General features: G+C 39.8%; 3 protein-coding genes across 4 annotated transcripts; 2 read left to right on the top strand and 1 right to left on the bottom strand.

Annotated features, from left to right (window-relative positions):
* Positions 1-65: 65 nt before the first annotated feature.
* On the bottom strand, positions 66-7,809 carry LHFPL5 (LHFPL tetraspan subfamily member 5). Of its 2 annotated transcripts, XM_081948525.1 has the most exons (3): positions 6,966-7,809; positions 2,473-2,709; positions 66-305 (listed from the first exon to the last, which is right to left on the bottom strand). In XM_081948525.1, exons 1-3 carry the CDS (start codon positions 7,375-7,377, stop codon positions 289-291), a joined length of 666 nt encoding a protein of 221 aa, XP_081804651.1. In that variant the 5' UTR covers positions 7,378-7,809; the 3' UTR covers positions 66-288. The 2 variants fall into 2 exon arrangements, with proteins under 2 accessions (XP_081804651.1, XP_081804652.1); XM_081948526.1 differs by lacking the exon at positions 66-305 and having other exon boundaries at positions 2,566-2,840.
* A 6,854-nt stretch (positions 7,810-14,663) lies between these two features.
* On the top strand, positions 14,664-18,026 carry CLPS (colipase). The gene is made up of 3 exons (XM_081946676.1): positions 14,664-14,821; positions 15,206-15,328; positions 17,627-18,026. Exons 1-3 carry the CDS (start codon positions 14,738-14,740, stop codon positions 17,780-17,782), a joined length of 363 nt encoding a protein of 120 aa, XP_081802802.1. The 5' UTR covers positions 14,664-14,737; the 3' UTR covers positions 17,783-18,026.
* A 6,509-nt stretch (positions 18,027-24,535) lies between these two features.
* On the top strand, positions 24,536-27,588 carry LOC309390090 (colipase-like). Its single transcript, XM_081949169.1, has 3 exons — positions 24,536-24,696; positions 25,369-25,491; positions 25,962-27,588. The coding sequence occupies exons 1-3, from the start codon at positions 24,613-24,615 to the stop codon at positions 26,124-26,126; spliced, it is 372 nt and encodes a 123-aa protein (XP_081805295.1). The 5' UTR covers positions 24,536-24,612; the 3' UTR covers positions 26,127-27,588.
* The last annotated feature ends 358 nt before the right edge of the window (positions 27,589-27,946 follow it).

The raw sequence follows: 27,946 nt of genomic DNA, 5'->3' as shown, positions 1-27,946 counted from the left end.
CCTGCAGGTATAGAACATACAAAACATGATTGCAAACAGGATGTGGAGATCCAAACCAATTAATGTCACACTGAACAAAATTTATTTTGTCATAATCTTTTCTAGAAAAGAGCACACTTTTTTTGCAGAATTATTCTTCTATAACACAGACTGATGTGTCTAGATAACTGGCAGAATCCACATTAGCACTCATGTATCAAGCAGTTTTTCTGAGTCCAAGGTCAGGTTGGAGTACTCGGTATTCAAGGGCAGGAGTAAGTACACTTGCGATTCCTTCAGTATTCATCTTCATTTATTTGCTTCCTCTGCAGGACAAAAGAAACACACCATCATAATCCACAACGTGCCATTTCCCCTCCCAATTTCTCCAAACGCAGCTAATGGAATAACAACCCCTCTTTCATGGTTTGAAGAGTTTTTCAAATTTGGCCACTTTAAGATGATTTCAACTCCTATCATGCTGGCTGAGGAATTCTGGGAGTTGAAGTCCCTACGTCTTAAAATAACCAAATTTGTTCTAAATCAGGAGTGAAATTCAGCAGGTTCTGGAGAACCAGTAGTGGAAATTCAGAGAACCGGCAAATGCTACCTCTGAGTAGTTCAGAGAACCGGCAAATACTACCTCTGGCTGGCCCTAGAGTGGGGAGGGAATGGAGATTTTGCAATATCCTTCCCACAGGAGTGGGGAGGGAATGGAGATTTTGCAGTATCCTTCCACTGCCACACCCACCAAGCCACGCCCACAAAATTGGTAGTAATTTTTTTTGAATTTCACCACTGGTCTAAATAGAAGCTGCTATGTCACTTGCTACATATAGGACAGAATTTGCCATTATCGTTTGATGAAGAGTATTGAATTGGTTGATCATGCTCGACTATGATTATAAACCCAGGGAAGAGAAGGGCTCTGCTTTGGAATAACTTACTTCAACTGAATTAGCATGGCAGTGACAGTTAGTGACAACCAGGTCAAGTTTATATGTGTCACTAAAGGAAGAGTGAGTAACAGCTCCCAGCTTGAGGGCTCTACCAAGTTTTTACAGCATCTTGAAGGCCGCTCTGAAAGATGTAGAGACTATTTTTAGTTTGTTTTGTTATATTGTTTTGAAGTTTTGGTAATAATATCCCCAATAACCTTTTCCTTCTTCAACAGAGGGCACTGTGAAACCAGTTTTTCCCATGTTTTCTGATACTGGAAGAGAAAAAAACACTGCAGTCTTTTTTGTTCTTCTTGTTGACAATCAGAAGAGACACTTTGGTTGAACAGACATGTTGAATGCACATTTGGAGAACAGGTGAAAAGGCAGAAGTTTTAGTCACCCATTTTGTTGCTTGAAACTTCTCCCAATGGGAAAGATTGGCCTGACATTTGGGAAAACATAAACTCTAACCCTCTCTATAAAATGCAGAAATAATGTCCAAATTGTATCTTTTTTCATTCTAGAATCCCAAGCCCGCTGAATTGCACTAAAGGCCAGTGGAATAATTTCATTTTTATCAAAACAGTGGATGTTGCATATCACAAGATGTCTAAAACTTAAAACAGTGATGAGACACAGAGTTTACAGTCTCATGCGCAAGATGCTATTTCAATTATTTTTAACAGCTAGGGAAAGGGAATAATTTAGAAGACAAGTTTATACAGTAGCTACAAATAACAGAAGCGTACTAGTGAATTTTTTAATTTTAAACTTTGTTTGGAAGGCGAAGGGCTTCCAAACAAAAGTTTGCAGAAGCGTTGCATGTTTTTCTCCAATGATTTATAATGCATTCATGAGTCTGCTGTGCTCCTCACCTGCTCAATCCTTCACTTGCGGTGAATTAAAATATTCTATTACATTTTTTTTATTAATCCCTGCACCAGCAGAGTCAATTATACCATCAGTGAACTCAGCCATTGCCAGGCAGTAATACAGGGGCACATTATGGATTTTTACTGGATCCCATATAGCCAGTTTTTTTTTGACAGTAGACACCTTGTACGTAGTTTGCATGGAAGAAAAATAGGATACCATGAGAACAATTTAAATTAAGAAAAAAAAAGGTTTCTGACAATTCTAATGTTGCATGAGTTGTAATATTAATAATCTGCACGCAAGACAAGCTTTTGCACTTTTTGTCCTTATAAATTTTATGGAAGTAAATGTCCAAATCTCATCATCTATCCTTCCACTGTCATTGCTATTTTGACTATGACAGGGATCGGCAACCTGAAACACTCAAAAGACCCATTTGGATCCATTTCCCACAGAAAAGAAAAGACCGGGAGCCACAAAACCTATTGGGGGTCGAAAAGCTCAATAAATCGCCTGCTGGCGGGTGTTGCACATTGGCGATTGTGACACATATTTTGAGCAACAGAGCCGCAACAGAGGGATGAAAGAGCCACATGCAGCTCCATAGCTGCGGGTTGCCGATCCCTGGACTATGGAAAGGGTAGGTTCTTCGGGGAGGGCAGGGTAATTGGCTTACCTTTGTTTTCCACTTGGAAATCAGAGGGTAGAAGATTGTCTTGCCGGTTGCCAAGCACAAATGCTAAAAAAGAAAGGATGAAGGCATCAAGAATGCCGATGATGCAAAGGATGTACGCCCAGCGCACAGTGCAGACTCCCAGGGTGTATTTGTCAGTCTTCTCTCCACACATGCGTTTCACCTCAGGGGAGTCCCAGCCATCAGGGTAGAGCAGGCAGCCAATGGACAAGCCGGCACCTGGAAATGGAAGGTATTCAGTGATGATATTGAAAGGCACAGTTGCAACCTCAACGTGGTATCTCTTCTCTTGGGTTTTTCATATGAAGTGTTCTGCTCAGGCTCCTGATTGTGCAGGCTGGGCAATAAATCTAATCAATAAACAAATAAAAAATTGGGACAGATTCAAAAAGAGGTTCAAGTGCAAATGATGGCAAGGCAGTGCAATATAAAGTACACTCACCACCTTGTACCACTCTTGAGAAATGGAGGTGGCTTCTGGATAAGTCCTCTGTTTCTATTCTCTCTCTTTTGAAACTGATCAGAAAGCCTGATATCGTTGCTCATCTTGCTGTCTTTGCCAAAAATTGCAGTTTAAAGCTTAGTGAAAGCTTGAATTAGTGCAAATACATCTTAATTTGGGAAATAAAGTTGCAGTCCTAGAAACTATTGTTAGCATCATGCCTTTTCTTCCCTCTATTGAATAACCACAGGTCAGCCCTGTATCCAGGGCGTAGACAGTCACAATACGTGACTGCTTTTTGGAATTAAAATATCTATGATTAATACTTTATAAGCTGTTCTTAGATGAGTATAGTAAGAGAGATCTGTAACCTGTACAAAACAGTCATGCTATTAGAGTTAAACATGAAAAGTAGAAAAAAAGAGCACAAAATTTCTGTCCTTGGAAAAATTGGACAAGCACATGACATTGAAAAATGCTTTTCTTACCATTTAGTTTATGATTACATGCTATTCCTGCAAGATATCTGTTGTGTGGCCCGCCAGCAGCCAGTGGAGCTGGTAGCAGATTCAGACATTGAGGAAGTTGGGGAGGAACATGGGCCAGTCCTGGAGTCTGGGGAAGGCTATGATGAGGGTTCTGTGTCGGAGGCAGAGATGGGGCCAGAGCCGTATGCCAGTTATCGGCTGCCTTCAGAGTCAGACATCAGTGAGGCAGAGGAACAGCTGGAACCTGTTCCCAGTGTATGCATGTGCAGAGTTGGCAGACAAAGGGAACAGCTAAAGAACAGGGGTCGACTTGGCCACATGAATGGCCCCTCCAAGAGGAAATAGAAGAGGAGCGAAAGGGGAGTTGCAGTAGACAATTAAGCTTGTGACTCTCTGAGACTCCTTGTCAAGTTTTGCAGATATCGGCCTGGCAGCTCTCCAAGCCAGATAAGGTCTGTGACTGTAAATCCTCCCTGGAAAGACTTTGCTGGATGTGAATGAGCAGAATTCACAGTAAATTAATAACGGTTTTTTTTTGTCAGGACCAGGAATTTGATTCATACTCTTGGGAAGCCTACATCAGAACAAGATCAATTGTTCTCCAGAGAAGCGCCAGTCGCGCCTTCCCTTTACTAAAAGGCTAGTTATTTGCTAGGGCATTGAAAGAAGAGTCTGTCCTACATTCAAGAAGAAAAGATTTTAAAATATCTACTCATTACCTTTCTTTGCATCCTGGGTTTTAATCTATGACAAGGCAGTCCTCACTTAGCAACTGCCTTGTTTAGCAACTATTTGAAGTTACAACGGTGCAGAAAAAAGTAACTTTAGGAAGGGTCCTCACAATTGTAGCAGCATCCTGGGTTATGCGATTGCCATTTGCACACTTCACAGCCAGCTTCTGACAGGCAGAGTCAATGCAGAAGTGGACAGTTAAAATTGCAAGTTGCGGTCACATGATGGCTTGCGTAACAAGTACATTGTTTAGTGATAGAGTTGCCTGTTTCAGTTGTGGTCATTAAATGAGGACTGCCTGCACACTACTTTAAGATGTAAATGTAAACAGCCAGGAATTTATATGGAAGTATGTTGAGATTTCCAAGTTACCAGATTCTAAGGTCAGTATAACACATTATTATTGTTATTATTGTGAGGAAGGTAAATATTCAGATGAATGTGAGTGTGTTACTTGGATAGAAACATATCACGAGGTTGCTGTGGCAATTTACTGATTTATTATTTTAAGAAAAGCTTTTATACTCCCCTGTTACTTAGGACAGTGATAGCTGACCTTTTCCAGACCGAGTGCCCAAAGCGTGCATGCCCCATGTCCCCCCACGCATGCGCAGCAGAGGCCCCCTCCACATGTACCCTTCCCCCCATGCTCATGCAGGACAGAGTCTTAGAAAGCAGATGGCTGTGGGAGGCACATGTGCATGCACGGTGAAGCTGAACTAGGGCGATGGCTCTGGCACGCATGCCATAGGTTCACTATCACGGACTTAGGATTTTTACAGTTCTCCAGCATTGTGATCTTCAGCCAATGTGGGTTAATCAGAAGCCTTTTCAAGCCTCTTAAGTTATTTATGTTTGAGGCCAGGAAGAATTACAGCTTTCTTTAATGCCATGCCTGTCCTTACAGCTTACTCAAAATGCTACTGCTAAACCCGTTGCTGTGCTGCCAGACTTACTTTAACCTCTCTTTCACGCAGTGCATTTCTATTTGCTAAAGAAGCCTCTGCAGATCATGTAACCAGGCTTTGTTCCACGGCATGAATATTTGAAAAAGGTTTCCAATAACGTTACTGGCTTTCAGCATCTTCTTGCTTTAAGATCACAGGGCCGCCTGGCAGGTCTCTCTCACTATGGAAAAACGGCAGAGAATTGTGCTCCTCTTTGGCAGACCCATTACAGGCAGGCCTTAATTAGCTTAAGCATATTTAAGGAGAATATTCCAGGCGGAATAGAAAGTCATTGCCTAATCCTGGCCCTAATTTGAATTAGTGATACTTTTTGGAAGATGGAAAGCTAAAGTGCATTTCATCAAGCAAGGAATGCTAGTGTTTTGCATAACATTAAATAAAGCAGCTCATTTATTTCTCTCAGAATGAGGTGGAAGAAGCAAATAAATTTTAAAAAAACTTTGCCACTAATAGCAAAAACCTATAAATGAACAAATAGAAGACAGGATATGTTTCATTGTTCTGACTTGCAATGCTTGTTAGGCTCAGGTTTCCTTAAATATGATTTTTCTTTCTATAACATTGCCGACAAATACGGGAATACTATGCATAATTTTATATGTAAAGCATCCCAATTAAAACTGGATCTTAAGTCGAAATGTTTTTGGTGAATCTATTATAATTATGGCTATGTTTGACTCCAACCCACTATTTATTTTGAATTAGTAAAACCTGTTCCCTTTTGCTAGTAAATATTACAGCAACATACTTCACTTTCATCATAACCTTCCCATGGCCACACTGGCACAGAATTATAGGAAGTGTAGTTTAACATATCTGAAAGGTTTCAGCTGGTAGTGACTATTGTATTGCCAGTTTTCTCTTATGAATCACAATTTTACCCTGTTTTTCTTCTTAGGCGGCAAATATCTTTATGGTTTTCTAGCTTCCCTCATACATAAAAGGAAATACAAACAGAAGCTCATTTTCCCTTTGGCCTCAGAAATTTCTAGCTGCTAACGTCTTGTATAAAGCATCTCCTTTTCATCAGAAAGAAGCAGTTTTCTTAAAACACGCATCTCCTCTCTAGGCAATGCTAACCACTAAATCTGACTGTCAAAAGCACTGAAAATGGAGCCTTGATCATATTCAGCAAGATTCCTCGGGTATTCTCCTTGCCCATTCATGGTATGTTTTAGTGATGTTTTAAATTAATACCACTTCTATATAGTCACTTCATGATTACATCTGCCCCTTCACCAGAGACAGTGGTTATGGGAGCCGCAAAGAAAGCAGATTAAGGGGGGGAAACATTAAAACATAACTTCATTTTTTTTTTAAAAAAAACAAAGAATCAGAAAAAGTGCATCAATTGCTTGTACTTCAAATAGATTATACAATTAGGTGTCTTTGCATATCACTTAACAGACTGCAATATACTTCAAGAACAGATCATCACACTAAAATAAACACATTACTGGCTGACAAGGGAACTAAAGAAATGGATATTTTGGTTTCAGTGACAGCAGGAAAAAGCTGCCAATGGAACTTGAATCCAAATAGCAGATTTATATTCACAAACTGAAAGGAATTGCATCATCAAGGAACTAATATTTACTTTGCAGTACCACAAATCCATTTTGCTTTTTCATTATTAGGAGTGATGCCAATGGAACTTCAATCCAAATGGCAGATTTATATATTGACTTTAAATAGATGCTCCTCGCACTGCAAACTTGGGAGATAGGACATAGAGGTTATGGTATCCCCAAGCATAATATACTTGCGCAGGAATCCCTTAGCACATTGAAGCTATGTTTAATGAATGCCTTAATCTATCCCCTAGGTTATCTGTGTCCAACTCACATGCTGCCAGTTGCATCCAAGCACACACTTTGTAGACAGTGGCTGCATTGCAGAAGAAGAAGAGGCTAAAGCAGAGGATGCAGCCAATGATAAGAAAGGTAGAAATGCCCACAAAAAACATAGCTGTTTTGAAAGCACTTGAAGGGATGGTGCCAAAGTCCAGTGGGCTGCCCTTGCAGATGAGTTCACCGGTCAGGGCATTTCCAATGCAATAGGAGTAGAGGCCAAAATAACCAGCTTGTGGAGTGTCAATGCTGTCCCCAATCCAATAGGGCTGGATGAATGTTACCACCATGATCACAGCGAAGCAGAGGGTGAACAGTGCCCACAGCACTCCCATGGCTCGAGCATTCCTCACGTAGTTGGTATGATAGATCTTTGCCGCTTCCTGTGCTGGCAGCATCTTTGCCATGGCTTCAGTGATGGCTATGTCCTTTAAGACATGTCTTGAAGTTTAAAGTCAAACAGAAAAACGATTGTCTTCTCACTCTAGGAACACATAGGGAAGCTGAATCCAAGGAATAGGAGCTGCAAGATTGGCTTTCCACCTCACTGATAAATCAGGAATCTGTGAAGCAGCTCTTGCCTTTCCTATGACTCTTTGCCCCAGCCACAGATGCTCAGATGACCATTTGCAAGAAGGGCTATTTGTTTCCATACTGAACAGCACGGTGGGAGGTGCTGGAGCCTGAAGAGTGCTTAGCCTTAGTTGCTGCTGCTGCCGCTATTGCTGCTGCTGCTGCTCCTGTTCCTCCTCTCCCAGCATCCTACATATCTGGTGCTTTCCAAGAAGTTGGCACTCCCTCTCTGTAAAGGAAATATCCCTCCTGCTTCCAAACCAGCAAAGAAGAGGAATTTCTGCGGCTTTATTTGTGAGCTCTGTTTCAGCACCACAGACAGCGATTGGCAGAGAAAGCCAGTAAGCCCAAGACTGATGAACCGAAGGCTAGATACCGTTTCCCATTAATTGGGGGCACACATGAGAAGACAGGCACCAATTCTCTTGACTAGGATAGATAGAAATTAATCCACCATCCCCATTTCAAATTAAGTATTAGCAATTATACCTTTGAAAATAGTTTGTTCCTAGACAGGACATATAAATCTTGTTCAATATAGAGTTAACATAAAAGCACGTTGTGCTCATCCTACAAAAGATAGCAAGGCGCCAATTTGTACAACATCAAGGATGAGCTGATTGTTCTAGATATTGGCTTTAAGGCTGGATTCATAAATCTCACTAAGCTATTATGTGATTTATATAGTTTTGATTATAAACATTTCCAAACAGTACAGTCAGTCCAATAAATTTTATGACTTACAATATTACGCAACCTTGCAAATAGAGTCTTATTTAACAAATAGGAGGCATGTAAATCATAGTTAATGTAATGTATGAACATTAACAAAGTTAACATTTCTATCATATATTAACTCTGTAGATTATGTATTTTAACTATCATATATTAACTCTGTAGGTTATGTATATTAACTCTGTAGGTTATTTCTATCATATATTAACTCTACAGGTTATGTAGACAGTAAACACAAGGTCAATCAAAATGGACTCAAATGTCTATATACCAATGCACAGAGTATGAGGAATAAACAGGGCGAATTAGAAATTCAAGTAAAAGAGGGCAGATATGATATTATTGCCATTACAGAAACTTGGTGGGATGAAACCGACAAATGGAACATACAGCTAGAAGGATTTAAATTATTTAAAAGAAATAGACCAAATAAAAGAGGAGTTGGAGTTGCACTATATCTAAGAAATAACCACGTCTCTACAGAAATAGAGCACAACAATGATGAGAACAATCTTGAATGCATTTGGGTCAATATTAAAGGTTGTAGGGGAAATGACATTGCCATAGGTCTATACTACAGGCCACCCAACCAAGCAGAGGAAGTAGATGAACTTTTTGCTAGTCAGCTAACTAAGGTATGTTGGAAGCACACCACAATAGCAATGGGAGATTTTAACTACCCTGACATCAACTGGGAAACAAACACTGCACCAAGTGGAAGATCCAACAGGTTCCTAACAAACCTAGCAGACAACTTTTCCAAAAAGTAGAGAAGGGAACAAGGGGATCAGCCATATTGGACTTAATTCTCACTAACAGAGAGGAAATGATAGAAGGTGTTGAAGCCATAGGAACCTCGGGGCAAGTGACCATGCAATATTGGAATTCAACATTATCCAAACACAAGTAGTAGAACAAAGTCAAACTAGAGTCTTGGACTTTAAGAAAGCTAATTTCAATAAACTTAGAGAGAGCTTGGGAAAAATTCCATGGATGAGAATCCTCAAGGGGAAAACAACTCAAGAAGCTTGGGAAATTTTGAAAAATGAGATTACAAAAGTCCAGTCTAGCACAATACCAATGAAGAAGAAAAATAACAGCTCCCAAAAGAAACCAGCATGGCTGCATAAAGAACTATCTGACAAACTGAAAGACAAAAAAGGTAAGTATAACAAGTGGAAGGAGGGGGACATAACTAAGGCAGAATATCAGCAAATAGCCCGAGCCTGTAAAGATGAAGTGAGGAAAGCTAAGGCTCACAATGAAGAAAGGCTTGCCACAAAAGTAAAAATTAACAAAAAAAGCTTCTTCCAAAATGTTAAAAACAAGAAAAAAGTTAAGGAAACAATTGGTCCATTGCTAGGAGAAAGTGGCAAGAAGGTGACAAGCAACAGGGAGAAAGCAGAACTATTTAACTCATGTTTTGCATCTGTCTTTACACAAAGGGATAAAACAGTCCAACCTATCAAAAGCAGCACCACAAAAATCAGATTAGGAACACAAATTGAAATAGGGAAGAAAATGGTAAGTGAGCACCTATCTACCCTAGACGAGTTCAAATCACCAGGACCGGATGGATTACACCCCAGGGTTCTGAAGGAACTAGCAGAAGAGATCTTAGAACCACTGAATTATATCTTTCAGAGATCCTGGAACACCGGGGAACTACCAGAGGACTGGAAAAGAGCTGATGTGGTTCCCATCTTCAAAAAAGGGAAAAAAATAGATCCAGGAAACTACAGACCTATCAGCCTGACCTCAATACCAGAAAAGATTCTGGAAAAAATAATCAAGCAACGAATTTGCGAACACCTAGAAGCAAACAAAGTAATATCCAAAAGCCAACATGGATTTGTTAAAAACAGATCATGCCAGACTAATCTTATTGCATTCTTTGATAATGTGACAAAATTAGTGGACCAGAGGAATGCCGTTGATATAGTTTACTTGGACTTCAGCAAGGCTTTTGATAAGGTAGACCATAACCTACTACTAGATAAAGTAGAAAAAAGTGGGTTGGACAGCATCACCACCAGATGGATTCGTAACTGGCTGACCAACTGCACTCAACGTGTAGTCCTCAATGGAACTGCATCTACATGGAGGGAAGTATGCAGTGGAGTACCCCAAGGCTCTGTTTTAGGCCCAGTACTCTTCAACATCTTCATCAATGATTTGGATGAGGGAATAAATGGGGAACTCATCAAATTTGCAGATGACACCAAGCTGGCAGGAATAGCCAACACTCCAGAAGATAGGCTTAAGATACAGAAGGATCTTGAGAAACTTGAACATTGGGCACTATCTAATAAAATGAAATTCAATGGTGAAAAGAGTAAGGTTCTACATTTAGGCAACAAAAACGGAACGCACAGATACAGTATAGGTGGTACCTTGCTCAGTAGTAGTAACTGTAAAAGGGATCTTGGAGTCCTAGTGGACAACCATTTAAATATGAGCCAGCAGTGTGCAGCAGCTGCCAAAAAAGCCAACGCAGTCCTAGGCTGCATCAACAGAGGGATAGAATCAAGATCATGTGAAGTGTTGATGCCGCTTTATAATGCCTTGGTGAGGCCACACTTGGAATACTGCATTCAGTTTTGGTCACCACGATGTAAAAAAGATGTGGAGACTCTAGAAAGAGTGCAGAGAAGAGCAACAAAGATGATTAGGGGACTGGAGACTAAAACATATGAGGAACGGTTGCAGGAACTGGGTATGTCTAGTTTAATAGAAAGAAGGACTAGGGGAGACATGATAGCAGTGTTCCAATATCTCAGGGGTTGCCACAAAGAAGAGGGAGTCAAACTATTTTCCAAGGCACCTGAGGTACACAAAGTGGACTAAGAAAGACAGCTTTCTTTTGCACACATTAAAAATACAGTTATTTTGTTAAAGAAATAGTAGAGCAGAAACAAGGCACCTGGGGGTAGAACAAGAAGCAATGGGTGGAAACTAATCAAGGAAAGAAGCAACTTAGAACTGAGGAGAAATTTCCTGACAGAACAATTAATCAGTGGAACAGCTTGCCTCCAGAAGTTGTGAATGCCCCAACACTGGAAGTCTTTAAGAAGATGTTGGATAGCCATTTGCCTGAAACGGTATAGGGTTTCCTGCCTAGGCAGGGGGTTGGACTAGAAGGCCTCCAAGGTCCCTTCCAACTCTACTATTGTATTGTATTGTATTGTATTGTATTGTATTATTCTATCTTAATCAGGTTCCCTACAAATGTGATGAGCTATGCTCCCAAAATACCATGAAGCTGACAAATCAATTAAATATTATTATAATCATAGACCAGCATAAGGAGGGAGGAATATACACAATTAATAATTTTAAAAGTTAAAAAATACACAAATTAAATAAATTATACTGTTAATACACATATATACTAGCATTATATTTTTTTAAATTTTTTGTATTTTATTTTTTTAACTTTTTTTTTATAAAAGCAAAAACCTAAAAAAGCTATAAAAAGGTGTTACAAAATCCTTAAAAAATAATATATGGCTATCTAAAATCTATTACAATACAACAATACTCTCAACTAACAAGTTAAATACTCATTAAAGTTGGTTTGAAGCACAGTTGTTCATCTGATGGATTTTAATTGCTTCAGCAGAGAGCCTAGCAGCATTGTATGTTGTAGCAGGATTAGTATCTGAAAGAAGCAGGGAGGTATAAAATTTTCCTGTGTGCACTGAATATTTATAGAGTATTGTTGAGATGAGGCTAGCTAGACAAATGTTTCTGCAGTCAGGGAGTGAAGGAGAACATTCCCTATTACAGGGGTCCCCAACACTGGTCCCCACATGCATGGGATCTAGATTACACATTGAAACCATCCCTCCCCTCCCCCCTCAGTCAATGGAAAAATATGTCTTCATAAAACTTGTCCCTTGTGTCAGGAACTTTAATACGGAGAAGTATATAAGGAAGCTATTGAGCACCTGCTGGTCTTCTCCACAATATTGTGCTGACCCTTCTCTTCCATCAGTTTGCCCATCAGAAGAATCAGTGCACTATGGATGGCAAAATGGAGATCATTGATGAGCAGAGATCCCAACTCTTTAGCAGCAGGCAGACACACATAAGAATTGTCGACAAGACCGAAAGATGAATCTGCTACTTGGAACTTCCCAAGAATAATTTTGATGTTTATTTTTGTACACTCTCTGATTCTTTTTAGTAATAGAATTAATAGGGAGTCAGTTCCTTGGCTATCTAATTTGTACAAATATGATTTTCTAAGATGGCCTCTTGTTGCTTCAGGGCATCTGGTCATTTCTGAGAATTTCTGAGAAGTCACGTGTTCCACTCCATCGTTGCCAGAAGCCCATTGAAAGGGAATGTACAGAACTTGCTTGGCTGATTTAATCTTCACCAAATGTATTGGAACAATTGGCCAAAAAATGGAAAATGTGACATAATCTGGTTTATATATTCATTATTTCTAATTGATTTCATGAAAAATATTTAAATGAAAATGCAAAAATCATATAAGTTCCCCAAGAAAGTGAGGGAAAAAAGAAAAAAATTATTCGCAATTGGCAAATAAATTATACCAGAAGGGGGTGTGGTTTAGATGGTTGATGCCTGAAGGTATGTTAATATTCTGGGAGGAGACAAGAGTTAGAATTAATACACCCATAGAGGCGCAGGCCTTTATGGATAAAAACAAAGTACTCCTAGAAAAACCAGAAGACTCCTTAACAGACATACAAGACACGGGAGGGGCCGGAGCTCTGCCAGCGGGGGGAGATGGGGCGACATCAAGAAAGCTCAGATCACAAAAATGAGTAAGAAAAGTCACCTGATATAAACTGATCGAAATTACCAATTGAATTTACCACACTGACTATATGTTACTACTTAATATTGAATTTTATGCAAATGTATACTAGGAGTTTGGAGGGGGGATGCACCTACCACATTTCGCAGCTGCCAAAATTTGTAACCTTTCCCTTACCTTTTCCCTTTGTAAAATATCAAAAAACCAATAAAAGTTTGTTTTAAAAGAAAAAAAATCATATAAGTATGTCCACATTCTCTCAAATCCTTGCAGAGAAATGTCATGGACATTGTTAAACCAAAACCAGCATAGACCTTACCAGAGTATTTGGTTTTTCTCTCTAAATACTACTTATTTACTACTACTTATGACATACGTACCTCCCATAATTCTCAGTCAGAATCAGGTTAGGATAGGCAGTGTTACATATCTAGATTGAGACTAATAATTCTGATAGGCATCATCAACAAGTATCTTACTGGCTGATTAGTCCAGGATTGCATAACAAACATTTGGATCCTGAGAAAGTTCCAGTAGGCCACATCTGTTGTTAGTTCCAGGTAGCTTCTTGTTTCAGGCAACCTGGCATACAACTTTGAGAAATAAGATGTCTTTCACACATGTTGTTATAGCAGGATTTTTCCACTAGATTCTGCTGAACTTTCTGTATTATCTTTGTCTGATACAGTTCCTAATATTAGACTGGAAAAAAATTTATCACTGCCAGCCAGCATGGCCATGCAGCCAATCTATACAGGTGTTCACTTGTCCAGATGGCTCTAGACTGGGGAAATGTATGCTCTCGTAAAGTATTGTGACATAAACGATAGGGAAACAAATTGTAAGATTCTCTGTTCCTTTCTTCAATAAGCCAACTAGAAAGCTAAGGAAAGAGGTTCATATTTGCTCTTATTAATTTTGCTTCATCAAAATAAGTTCTATCAGTTTATCAAAGCTGTTGATGAAAGGATCAAAACATTATTAATGAACTGACCTAGACCACACATCACACTAAATCAACAAGGCAAAACCCGTAACATTACACTAAACCAGAGACCACGATTTTCTCTTCCAGTGCCTGGGTTCACAAAAACATTCAGCCAAATCCTAACAAAGGATTGAGCAAAGTTGAGTTTCACAGAAAACTGACATGCTGGGCGGAGTTGGAAAATTCAGGAAGGGCACGAATTACATATCACACATCATGGTTTGTCGAACATATCAAGTTGTTAGATTAACATGTAACAATTAATTAACTTTGAATCCTGGTTTCCAACAACTGGCTGAGCTCTTAGGATATTCTGAGATAAACAGATCACAAAAAGGACTTCCACAATGTATGAACCTATGGGCGTGATAACTGCTTTGCTGATATTGAGGGTCCTGATCTCTGCAGGTTTTAAAATAAAAAAAGATCTGTTCTTAACTTTGTATCCCAAAGTTTGTAGACTACAGCTCTTATATTTTGCTAGTTTCTTTACTATTTCATCTCGTGTTTCTTTCCAAATCAAGTTTGCTGCCACTATCACATGTTTCCATGAGATACATTCATTGGAAGAAAGATTCACGTGACTTTGACAAAGGGTTTTATTAACTGCAACTTCCAGGTAGATCTGGACTCTCTCATCTCAAGAGACTTCGATTAACTCATTGGCAGCCCAGAATCAATGGAAAGTCTTTGGATTTTGTCACTGCTGACACTTGCCTTGGCAGAGTCTTATATTCATCCAAAAGGAATTATTATTAACTTAGTAAGTGAATGTGAGATATCCTTATTTTAATCCTTCCAGAATTATCTTCTTTTAGATTTGTACAAGTATAAGGCTAGGAATATTTTGCTCTGGTCCTATTCTTTTATTTAAAATCTAGGGTACTATGTAAATCAGAACACAATGACAGATCAATGTCAACACATGACATTCCATCAAAATTCCCGTGAAATGATTTGGCCAACATAACCTGGTTATTACTCAATGAGCTAACATATTTTTATGGAGAATGTAGTGATGAATCTAAAGAGACAAAGCCTTTCATAAAAGGGCCGATGTAGAAAAATGAAAAGAATGGATACATTGCTGAATTAACTATCTTGTTTCACATATTTACCTCCTGGTTTCACATTTCTTTTTCTCTAGGAAAATGGAGAGCTGTGTCTTAATAGCCTACAGTGCAAAAGCCACTGTTGTCATCGAACCACAGGATTAAGTTTGGCTCGCTGTGCAAACAAGGCAGCTGAAAAACAAGAATGCTCCCTAAAAGTGAGTGTCATTTATATATACGAAAACATACACACACATGTGTGTCTGTGTGTCTCTGTGTGTGTATGTGTGTGTGTGTGTGTGTGTGTGTGTGTATGCCCATGGTGAGAGAATGAGAGAGACATATTCTGTTCAACATGATGGCAATTAAGTTCAGCTAGTAGTGGGGAGAACGAGCCAGATGTTGCGATGACACAATGTACGGTCTCAATAGTCCGAGACCGCCGTTGATTCTTTTACCAGCTGCACGGTTCATATAGACCTAAACCGTCCCGAAGAGACGGTGACAGGGAGACAAATCCTTGCTGGTCTCAGGGACACCGCAATGTCCCTGATCGACCCAAGGGAAGTTTTCCAAGCCGGCAGTAAACAGACAGCCCCCAGGCTGACAAAGTCGGAAACGGCTCCCGAAGGAAGGCAGTGAAAGTGAGTCCAGCTGGTGAGATTTTTTATTTGAGAATGATTGCCCAAAGAAATTTTTTAAAAAAGATAAATTAGTCCTTTAAGCAAAAGAATAAAGCGGCGAATTTTTTTAAAAAAAAGATAAATTAGTCCTTTAAGCAAAAGAATAAAGCGGCGAAATTCATCTTGGACTGTCTTAGAAAGTTTTTTTCCTTTTCTATGTAACAGCGCTTTGTGGATTGAAGTGATTAGAACGCTTCCTGTTTCTCCTCTTAAGTGAATGAATTGATTTTTTTCTTTTATTCTGTGCTACCTTTATTTTTTGGTTAAGCTAAAAAAAATTTTTTACTTCCTCTTATTGTTTATTAAATTTTATTAAAGACACTTAGATATTTTTGCTTTCCTTAAGTTTGATACGAATAAGAGAAAGTTGAATCTGCCATTCGGAAGCCAGAACTTGGTTTTTTTCTTTTTTTGAAACAAAGTATCCTTTGCTCTATTTTCTCTGATTCTGTAGACGTTGTAACTAGAGGGTTTGCAGCTTGTCTGTAGAGACTGATAACGACTCAAGGACACGGACTGTTCTCTTGCAGGTGTCTTTGTGGAATATTTTGGACAAGGGAAGGGAAAGAAAAGAAAAGATAGAACCCTCACTTTTTTGAAAAAATTAAAAGGATCTTATGTTTAAGCAAATTCAAAACAAAAATATTTTTATACATGAAAGAGACATTGAAGGCAAGAGTGGCAGTGGATTCTAAACTTTTTCTTCTCTTCTGAGAAATATGTATTTATATACAGATGAAGAAACCCTGTTACCAGGATTTTTTGGATGGAATTCTAAAGATAATTCTAAAGGATTTGAGAGATTTGATAAGATATTGGATAGATTATTGTCTGGCTCAATAAAAGATGAAGGGACTGGAGCCTCAAAAATTAAAGAAGAGAGTGAAGATATAGAAGATAAAGACAAGATAACAAATGAACCTAATAATGGAGCACCTATGAGTGAAAGTGGAAAGGAGAGAATTGACGCAACAACTGGCTAAAGAGATAAGATTGTTTTGTTACTGGAAAGACACAGGCTGATAATGAAGGTTGATAACTTAAAATTTAGTTAACCTTTGGTGATTAATAAGTAGGATTTTCTAGACACTTTTAGAATGTTTTCTTTAAAATGTTTATTTGTTAATTAATAACTCATTATGATAATAATAATAATGGAATAATAATGTCAATTAGTAAAAAAAGGGAATACACTATAAAAGGGTAATTATTGGAGGTTTATAGGAATAGCTAATGAATGCCAGTAGGTGGTTGTGTCTTTAAATACAAATGATTCTAGATAAAAGCATCTTTAAATAATTATAGTTAAATGAGAATGATGGTATATTGATGGCAAAATACATAAAGATTTTCGATTTTAAAATGTACATTAAAAATATGAAGGATGTATAGTAATGCACGAAATTTATTTGTAACCAATCGACATGCTTTCTACAAGATGTAATGAAGAATGTGTTTTTGTGTGTGTTTTTGTTTAATTAAAACAATAAAAAAATTTCCAAAAAAAAGTTCAAAAGACAACTTTAAAGTGACCATGCCTTGTGCAAAACAAACACTAAGAAATAAAATGATATATTAAGCCATTGGCACCATTACTGTAGGAAAATGAATAGTTTAAAAGTGAGAAACATTTGTATGGAGAAACATATATCAGGGGATTCATAGCTTAATGTTGGTCTATATCCCAGGCTAATATCTCTGTTTTCTGCATCTTGGGAAAAGGGTCCAAGACAAGGGAGAGGTTGTTATGAATGATGGAAAAACTTATATTCATTGCCTGAATGCGTCCCATAAGCCTGGGCATAATGATCTGTATTTTTCTGTTTCCTGCAGAGTCTATATGGAGTTTACTACAAGTGCCCTTGTGAGGGGGGATTAATCTGTGATGCTGATCGGACCATTGTGGGAAGTATTGTCAATTCTGACTTTGGCATTTGCAAGGACCCATCAAGTAAAATCAGCAGTGACAAAAAAGAAAGAAAAAAGTAATGTGGATAGATTTTTACCCCGGATCCTTTAAGTAGCCATATAGCTGTTATTCATTGCAAAACAAATAACTATGCTTTTATGTACTGCTCCAATAAGCATACCCTTTGTTTATTTAGATTTCAGTTAAGTTCAAACATTTTTCTGATCCACTCTACTCAAAATAAGGCCATGCCATACATTTTTGGTATGATACCAGCAAGCAGTAATATCTGACTCACCTTACTTAGACTTGGAATCAAATCCAGGGTGGAGCAGCCAGTGATTGGAGGACAAATCATTAGGTTAAAATGCCATGGCGGTAGCCTAGACTGGGAAGCTGAAACGATATCCTGACAAAGTATTTATATCAACCGGTGTGAAGATATAAGTACATTTCAAAATGCATGCAGAGACCTGTTACCCCTAGGCATGTTCACTCTCTTTTAATGATTAATATATGCCCCCTTAGTACTACATTTTTAGAATGACTAAGCCTAAAATGTTCCTAGACTTAGGAATATTCAAGTCGTGCATCAAACAAGTAAGGAAGTGTTTAGAAAAAATTGGCAACCCATTGGATAGTTCATAAAATGTATATACCGTAATACATTATTGACGGGGCCTGACCTTTGATAACCCTATGCATCTATCTGCCTGCCTCCTTCCCTGCCTGCCTCTCTTCTGATTACCTATTGCAATATGTCATAGTCTGAATCATTTGAAAGCTGCCATTCTGAGAGGTTCTGTGTTTTGGAAATGACTTCTGGGTGAGAGTTAATAAAAATATACAATCGAGTGCTTTGCCATATTTCATGATTCCTCACACAGGTCTCTAACACATTGTCCTATTTCTGGCAACAATTTCGTTTTAAATGAAATGCCGCTCTGGGTAATGTTTAATTGTGTTGATGTAAAAGCCAGAATGAAACACCCGAGGGGTCATTTTGGACTGCTTAATTTTGGCTTTTACGTCATCCCGATTAATCATTAAAGAGAACACTAAGTGAAGTAAACAATTAAAAAAAGCTATAAGAGTAATATATAGATAAACAGTAGCTTGGTTGAAATACCATGCTAAATCATAGTTGTCAAATAAGCTACAATGACTGGGTTAGCACATAAAGCAGAGATCTAAATTTTCCAAACCAGAGCACTGAATTTATACTATGCACTGAGCAAAAGTCAAGCAAGCAACTTAAGAAACAGAACAGTCGGAGTGAAGAGAAAGAGAGTGTGAAGAGAGTATTGTGTGGCTGTGCAGCAATTGCGGAATTGACTTCCCAAAAATTAATGGAAGCATCCAGTATGATGCATGAATGTATCACCTGCATGTAGCAGCTTAAAATAGACACACTTTCCCCTAAATCATGTTTGAATAGGAAGTTCTCTACAACCTAAAGGTACAAGGCTCTTCTATTGGGTGACTCATCTGGGGATTTGTGAAACAGAAGCAAGTTATTCAGAAGGACACAAAGATCAGCTCCAAATCAGAAGACAAGCAAGCCTACAAATCCCTTCACTCAGAAACCAAACGGTAGAGAAAGAACAGCTACAAGCCCTACTATACCGTATTCTGATCTGAAGAATTCTGAGCTGGAGTAGACTAACTACAGGCACTGTTTGCCAGGAAAGATCTCTGCGTGTTCCATTAGGACAGGGTGGTGCTAAGGTTGGACCCTTCCTTCATCCCCAAGGTGTGCTCTTATATCCATCGCTCGCAGAAATTGATATTGCCCAATTTCTGCCCAGACCCTTCTCACCCGTTAGAGAGGAAGTGGCACACCCTAGACGTAAGGAGAGCTCTGAGGATTTACCTTAGAAGAACCTGGCTGAACAGGAGATCTGAGGCCCTGTTTGTCTCCTTCCGGCCAGGGTTCCTGGGGAACAAGGTGACATCTACCACCATAGGCAGGTGGTTACGAACCTGTATTGCTACTGCCTACCAAGCACGGGGTCTGCAAACACCGAGCTCTATTACAGCATATTCCACACGAAGCGTGGCCATCTCAACGGCCTGGGCCACTCAGGCTTCATTGTTTGAGATCTGTAGGGCAGCTACGTGGTCTTCCACCTCACCATTCGTGAGAAACTACAAACTGGACTCCTTTGCCTCTGCAAAGGCTTCATTTGGGCATAGGGTGTTGCAGGCTGGGCATGGGGCGGAGGTGACGCCTCACCAGGCATAAGGTTTGTGCGTGCTCCTAACATGCGTAACCCTCCCTAGGGACGTGTAGTCTTTTGATACTCCTCCACACACTATGGAGAAAGGGCATTGGTACTTACCTGATACGCCTCTTCTTAAAGTGGGGGAGGAGTATCCAGCGCCTCCCTGATATGGTTATGTAAGCAAAATGAGATATACCTGGTTGTCGAACTGTTCTGTTATGTAGCAAGAACAATATATGTTTGTGTTCTGTCCCCTGATTCCAATGAATATTCAGACACAGGCTTAGTCGGATAAAAACCCGAGCGAGGCTTTTGTCCAAAAAGTCCCGCAATGCAGTCAAGTCCAGGTCTGACATCGAATACAAACGACCACAGGGAGCGGCGCCTCCAGAATCAAATTGATGGGACAATCATATGGTCGGTGTGGTGGCAATTGGTCTGCTTCTTGTTCGCTGAACGTGTCTGCAAAATCTGCTATGTCGGAAGGCAATGACACCCCGGGTGGACTCAGCAACTGGCCTGCACAGACATGACAGGTGTGGTCCACACATTGCAAGGCTGGAAAGGTGATAAGGTTCTGGGACCAGTAGATCTGTGGGTCGTGTGCCCGAAGCCAAGCCAAGCCCAAGACCACAGGGAAATGCAGGCATAGGTAACGTAGAACTGGATGGCTTCCTCATGAGCCCTGATGACCAGGCACAAGGGTTGCGTGGAAGCCTTGATAAGACCAGACAGAAGCACCCGGCCATCAATGGTCTCTACAAGCATAGGAGGATCTACTGGACACAGAGGGACTGCATACTTGGTGGCAAACGCCTCATCCATGAAGTTCGTGGTAGCCCCAGAATCAATGAGAGCATGCGCCGGAATCCCCTGCGGCCTACTGGACAGGACTATTCGGGATGCCAGGATCAGATGTCAGGGAGGTCCGAAAGTCACTGTCTCTGAACATGGCTCTGAATTGATGCGTGCCCGACCCAAGGTCTCCCTTAGATCGGGCTTGGGGGGCCTTTCCCGACAAATTGTTCTGGGTCTGGCGTGTAGGTCCTGTAACTGACGCCCATCGTCTCTTTTTGGGGCAAAAAGCTGCCATGGGCTCAGGTTCCCCACAATAAAAACACAACCCCCTAAGCGCCGTCTGCCTTTCCCGTTATCAACGAGTGGAGTTTGGCTGCACCTAATTCCATGGGCTCCTCCCATGGAGTTGGAGTCTCACGCATGGCCGAAACCACCCTATTCTCCTGGGACGTGCGGCAAATTCCCCACCTTTGCAACCGAGCATCAATCCGGAGACACAGGTGGACCAACGTGTTGAAATTCGGTGGCCTATCCACACGCACCAGCTCATCCTGCAAGTCTTCTGACAACCCATCCTTAAATGTGTCCATGAGGGCTGCCTCATTCCAAGCAGAATCCTGGCTTAGTAGCCTAAATTCACTGATGTAGTCCTGCAAGGAACCTGGGCCCTGCTTCAGAGTCTTCAGACGTCAGGTAGCCGTCTCTGTCTTAATGGGGACCTCATACATTAACCGGAGGATGTCACAGAACCCCCTGAAATCATCCAGCAATGGGCTGGCCTGGCAGTGGCATCGCCAAATGAGCTGTGGAGCCGGAAAGTAAGCTAATCATAAACCCCACCTTATCTTTAACTTTAACTTTTATTTAATTTATAAACCGCGCTCTCTCCCAGAAGGGACTCGGGGCGGTGTACAGTCATATTAAAACACAATATAAATACATAAATATAAATAAATATAGATGGAGGAGGTAACATATAAACTGTACGATAATAGTTAAAATTAAAAATTGGAGATACATTAAAAACTACCCCTAAAAAAGCTACCCCAGAACAAAATGTTTGCCAGGAGGTTAAAAATGGAAAGTATAAATGGGCCAGGCCAGGTAATTGGAACAGGTGGGTCTTGAGTTTCTGTCGGAAGGAGCGGAGGTCGGTAGTGGTTCTAATATTATCTTGGTCAATGGGAAAATCCTCGGCTCTCAAGCTGATAAATAGCTGACATTGTCCCGAGAAAGCTGGAAACATGGCTTGGTTGCCATCAAATTTATCAGGCACTGCAACCGGGCATTTCCTCCGAGGTGGGAGTGGAGCAGGATGAGCTTGGAGCTGTGCCACCTGGGCAACCAACATAGCCACCTGTTGCGAAAGTTGCGTGTTCTCAGCACGTAACTGCTCCATTGTAATGATTGTTACAGCTTTTGTTAAAGGCAGGAAACAAACTGTTCTGTCCCGTGATTCCAATGAATAGGCATAAACAGGCTTGGCATCTGCCACGACTAATTACATAGATAAAGCCACCCCTTGGCTAGGAGCCTAGACAGTTATCTTCAAGAACCCAAGATTAAACTTACAGAATGCTTTCTCAACAGCAGGTATAATGGACTATTGTTTCCTACAAAGATTCCCCTCCCGTGACTCCACCTATAAGCTTTTTGGGAGGAGCCACACCCTTAACCAGCTGTCCTTACTTCCTTCTATGATGTCTTCTCCACGGCTGTTCCTTTCTTCTATCAATTCTACGCATACGCACATCAGGGACAACCTCTCTCTGTTCCTCCTCAATGCTCCCAGACTCAGATGCCACCTGGTGGCCAACAGGCTCTCTAATTCCTGCTCTGACTCCAAACACCCTCCAGAGTGTTCCTCATCCTCCAGAGCAGTCCCATAATGGTCTGAGCTGTCAGAGTCCACCAACAGCTCAGCCGGCCTCTGCTTGGCCACAACAGTTTAGTTGTTGAACTGTTCTGTTAAAGGAATAAATAAAGAAAGGTTGTAAGACAAATGTCTGGAGTGGATGGCACAACGAGTTGGATAGAGTTCTTCGTTGAAAACTGGGTAGTACCTGGTGACCAGGTTATGGTCCAAAGAGCTTATCTGACTCAGCCCAATCAACAAGGTCAACCCATCCTGGATACTTCTCCCCCACTATGAGAAGAGGCGTATCAGTTAAGTACCAACACCCTTTTCCATTAATTGGGGGCACACATCAAAGGACAGGCACCAATTCTCTTGACTAGGATAGATAGAGATCAATTCAGCATCCACCATTTCAAATTAAGTATTAGCAATTATACCTTTGAAAATCATTTGTTCCTAAACAGGACATATAAATCTTTTCAATATAGAGTTAACATAAAAGCAAGTTGTGCTCATCCTACAAAAGATAGCAAGATGCTAATTTGTACAACATCAAGGGTGAGCTGATTGTTCTAGATATTGGCTTTAAGGCTGGATTCATAAATCTCACTAAGCTATTATGTGATTTATCTAGTTTGGATTATAAACATTTCCAAACAGTACAGTCAGTCCAATAAATTTTATGACTTAAACTCAGGGACGTGCGGCCAGGGGAGGCAGGGGAGGCAGAGCCTCACTGCTCTCATCATGAAAAAAATATTTTAAAAAGGGAAAAGGGAAAAGGCGCTGAGGAGCCTTCTGCACACGTGGTCGGGAATGGGAGCGCTCTGTGGTCCCCTTCATGTTGATTCAGGAGTCAGGAAGGAGGGGAATGGGACCACATGTGCAGGAGGCTCCTCTAGCCTCAGCCTCCCGCCTGCGCACGTCCCATTCCCCGCCTTCCTAAGTCAACATGAAGGGGATCGTGGAGCGCGCTCCGCGGTCCCCTTCATGTTGACTTAGGAAGGCGGGGAATGGGACGTGTGCAGGAGGGAGGCTGACGTGGTCCCATTCCCCTCCTTCCTGAGTCAACATGAAGGGGACCATGGCTCACGCTGATGACATCACCAGCCTCACCAGCCTTAAACCTCACCGCACGTCACTGCTTAGACTATTATGCAACCTTGCAAATAGTTTCTTATTTAACAAACAGTAGGCATGTAAATCATAGTCAGTTCCTTGGCTATCTAATTTGTGCAAATATGATATTCTAAGATGGTATTTTCTAAGATGGCCTCTTGTTGCTTCAGGGCATCTGGTCATTTCTGAGAAGTCAAGTGTTCCACTCCATCATTGCTAGAAGCCCATTGAAAGGGAATGTACAGAACTTGCTTGGCTGATTTAATCTTCACCAAATGTATTGGAACAATTGGCCAAAAAATGGAAAATGCGACATAACCTGGCTTATATATTCATTATTTCTAATTGATTTCATGAAAAATATTTAAATGAAAATGCAAGAATCATATAAGTATGTCCACATTCTCTCAAATCCTTGCAGAGAAATGTCATGGGCATTGTTAAACTAAAACCAGCATAGACCTTACCAGAGTATTTGGTCTTTCTCTCTAAATACTACTTATTTACTACTACTTATGACATACGTAGCTCCCATAATATTCTGAGATAAACAGATCACAAAAAGGACTTCCACAATTTATGAACCTCTCAGTGTGATGACTGCTTTGCTGATATTGAGGGTCCTGATCTCTGCAGGTTTTAAAATAAAAAAAAAGATCTGTTCCTAACTTTGTATCCCAAGGTTTGTAGACTACAGCTCTTATATTTTGCTAGTTTCTTTACTATTTCAGCTCGTGATTCTTTCCAAATCAAGTTTGCTGCCACTATCACATGTTTCCATGAGATACATTCATTGGAAGGAAAGATTCATGTGACTTTGACAAAGGGTTTTATTAACTGCAACTTCCAGGTAGATCTGGACTCTCTCATCTCAAGAGACTTCGATTAACTCATTGGCAGCCCAGAATCAATGGACAGACTTTGGATTTTGTCACTGCTGATACTTGTGTTGGTAGAGTCTTATATTCATCCAAAAAAATTGATTATTAACTTGGTAAGTGAATGTGAGAGTGTGAGATATCCTTATTTTAATCCTTCCAGAATTTTCTTCTTTTAGATTTGTACAAGTATAAGGCTAGGAATAATTTGCTCTGGTCCTATTCTTTTATTTAAAATCTAGGGTCTATGTAAATCAGAACATAATCACAGATCAATGTCAAATGTGAAATGATTTGGACAACATAACCTGGTTATTACTCCATGAGCTAACATATTTTTATGGAGAATGTAGTGATGAATCTATACAATACAATAATACAATACAATAGTAGAGTTGGAAGGGACCTTGGAGGTCTTCTAGTCCAACCCCCTGCCTAGGCAGGAAACCCTATACTGTAGGGTTTATATCTAAAGAGACAAAGCCTTTAGCAAAAGGGCCAACATAGAAAAACGAAAAGAATGGACACATTGCTGAATTAGCTATCTTGTTAATGTTAATGTTAATTTATTTTAAATGTATTGTTTCTTTTTTTAAAAAAAATCGGTTTGGTCTTTTTGGAAATAGGTTTAATCTTTTTTTTAACTTTTGTGATGTGTGTTTTTAATGTTGTACGCCACCCTGAGTCCTTTTGGAGAAGGGTGGCATATAAATCCAAATAAACCTAAACCTAAACCTAAACCTTGTTTCACATATTTAACTCCTGGTTTCACATTTCTTTTTCTCTAGGAAAATGGAAAGCTGTGTCTTAATAACCTGCAGTGCAAAAGCCGCTGTTGTCGCCAAACCACAGTATTAAGTTTTCCTCGCTGTGCAAACAAGGCAGCTAAATACCAAGAATGCTCCCTAAAAGTGAGTGTCATTTATATATACGAAAACACACAAACGTGTGTGTCTGTGTGTCTCTCTGTGTGTATGTGTGTGTGTGTATGCCCATGGTGAGCGAATGAGAGAGACATATTCTGTTCAAGATGATGGCAATTAAGTTCAGCTAGTAGCACAGAAGACAAATTTGAAGTGACCATGCCTTGTGCAAAACAAACACTAAGAAATAAAATGATATATTAAGCCATTGGCACCATTACTGTAGGAAAATGAATAGTTTAAAAGAGAGGAACATTTATATGGAGAAACATATATCAGGGGAATCATAGCTTAATGTTGGTCTATATCCCAGGCTAATATCTCTGTTTTCTGCATCTTGGGAAAAGGGTCCAAGACAAGGAAGAGGTTGTTATGAATGATGGAAAAACTTATATTCATTGCCTGAATGCGTCCCATAAGCCTGGGCATAATGATCTGTATTTTTCTGTTTCCTGCAGAATCCACATGGAGTTTACTACAAGTGCCCTTGTGAGGGGGGATTAATCTGTGATGCTGATCGGACCATTGTGGGAAGTATTGTCAATTCTGACTTTGGCATTTGCAATGACCCATCAAGTAAAATCAGCAGTGCCAAAACGGAAAGAAAAATGTATGGTGGATAGATTTTTACCCCGGATCCTTTAAGTAGCCATATAGATGTTATTCATTGCAAAACAAATAATTATGCTTTTATGTTCTGCTCCAATAAGCATACCCTTTGTTTATCTAGATTTCAGTTAAGTTCAAACATTTTTCTGATCCACTCTACTCAAAATAAGGCCATGCCATACATTTTTGGTATGATACCAGCAAGCAGTAATATCTGACTCATTTTACTTAGACTTGAAATCAAATCCAGGGTGGAGCAGCCAGTGATTGGAGGACAAATCATTAGGTTAAAATGCCATGGCGGTAGCCTAGACTGGAAAGCTGAAACGATATCCTGACAAAGTATTTATATCAACCGGTGTGAAGATATAAGTACATCTTCAAAATGCATGCAGAGACCTGTTACCCCTAGGCATGTTCACTCTCTTTTAATGATTGATATATGCTCCCTTAGTACTACATTTTTAGAATGACTAAGCCTAAAATGGGAATTCATATTTCACAAAACTGGAGTGAGGGAGATAGAGACGGTTTTTCAACTCGCATGAAATCACAGATCAGGAACTGAAAAGAAAATAGACAACAACAGCAACCAATCAGCAGAGAAAGAAAAGTATGAGAATCAGGAAAGGATTTTTTAAAAAATATATTATTAAGGCAGTGGATTCCACTCTATTCTGGTGGTCTAGCAATACAGTGAGTTCTAGTAACTAACCTTCGCTCTAAGGAGCTCCGCAATTTGATTTGTACAACAGCAATGTAAGGTGAGCTAGAATGGTGGATAATAAGTGATTAGGTCAAAAACACACAAGAAACATTGTGACCGTAATGTCAGGTCCAAAGCACAGTTCCAAAGTATCAGTAAAATCTCTTCCAACCAAGATGTCCTCCTGGTCATTTCATTGACAGCACTATGTAGGTTTCTCTGTAGCAACATGAATAGGGTTCCTATTGCCTTCTTTGGGCTATTTTTTTTCAACTCCCCAGCCTAATTGGCAATCTTAATATGATCTACAAGAGTAGCAACCGTGTTTAGTTCCAAGACATTGCCATGTCAGACATGCAGGACCAAATTAAATGATCTTAAATGTAACACAAACCAGTATTTGCTGTCTGTCCTACTGGTATTTTGCTGTTTTTATTGATATTATTATTCTTTTAAAAATACATAATGAAAAAGGAAAATAATAATATGGACCAGCAACTGTTTTCTCTAAACTGCCTCTTTGACTAAGCCTACCATTTTACTCTTTATAATGTTCCATGCCTTTACATTTCATTGTTTTAGCTCTCTGATCACGCTTCTCTCTGCTTTGCTACTGCAAAGTACTACTACTCTAATTATCTTCTAGCCAAGTTTTTTTTTCAGGGAAAATGTTCCTAGACTTAGGAATATTCAAACGTCGTGCATCAAACAAGTAAGGAAGTGTTTAGAAGAAATTGGCAACCCATTGGATAGTTCATAAAATGTATATACCGTAATACATTATTGACGGGGCCTGATTTTTGATAACCCTATGGATCTATCTGCCTGCCTCCCTCCCTGCCTGCCTCTCTTCCGATTACTTATTGCAATATGTCTTCTGGGTGAGAGTTAATAAAAATATACAATCAAGTGCTTTGCCATATTTCATGATTCCTCACACACGTCTCTAACACATTGTCCTATTTCTGACAACAATTTCATTTTAAATGAAATGCCGCTCTGGGTAATGTTTAATTGTGATGATGTAAAAGCCAGAATGAAACACCCGAGGGGTCATTTTGGACTGCTTAATTTTGGCTTTTACGTCATCCCGATTAATCATTAAAGAGAACACTAAGTGAAGTAAAC

The sequence above is a fragment of the Natrix helvetica genome, assembly GCF_964273705.1.
Source record: "Natrix helvetica genome assembly, chromosome: 3".
In the NCBI taxonomy this organism is placed as follows: domain Eukaryota; kingdom Metazoa; phylum Chordata; class Lepidosauria; order Squamata; family Natricidae; genus Natrix; species Natrix helvetica.
Note: the sequence above shows the minus strand (reverse complement) of the source record. Positions and strands in the feature narration are given on the sequence as shown.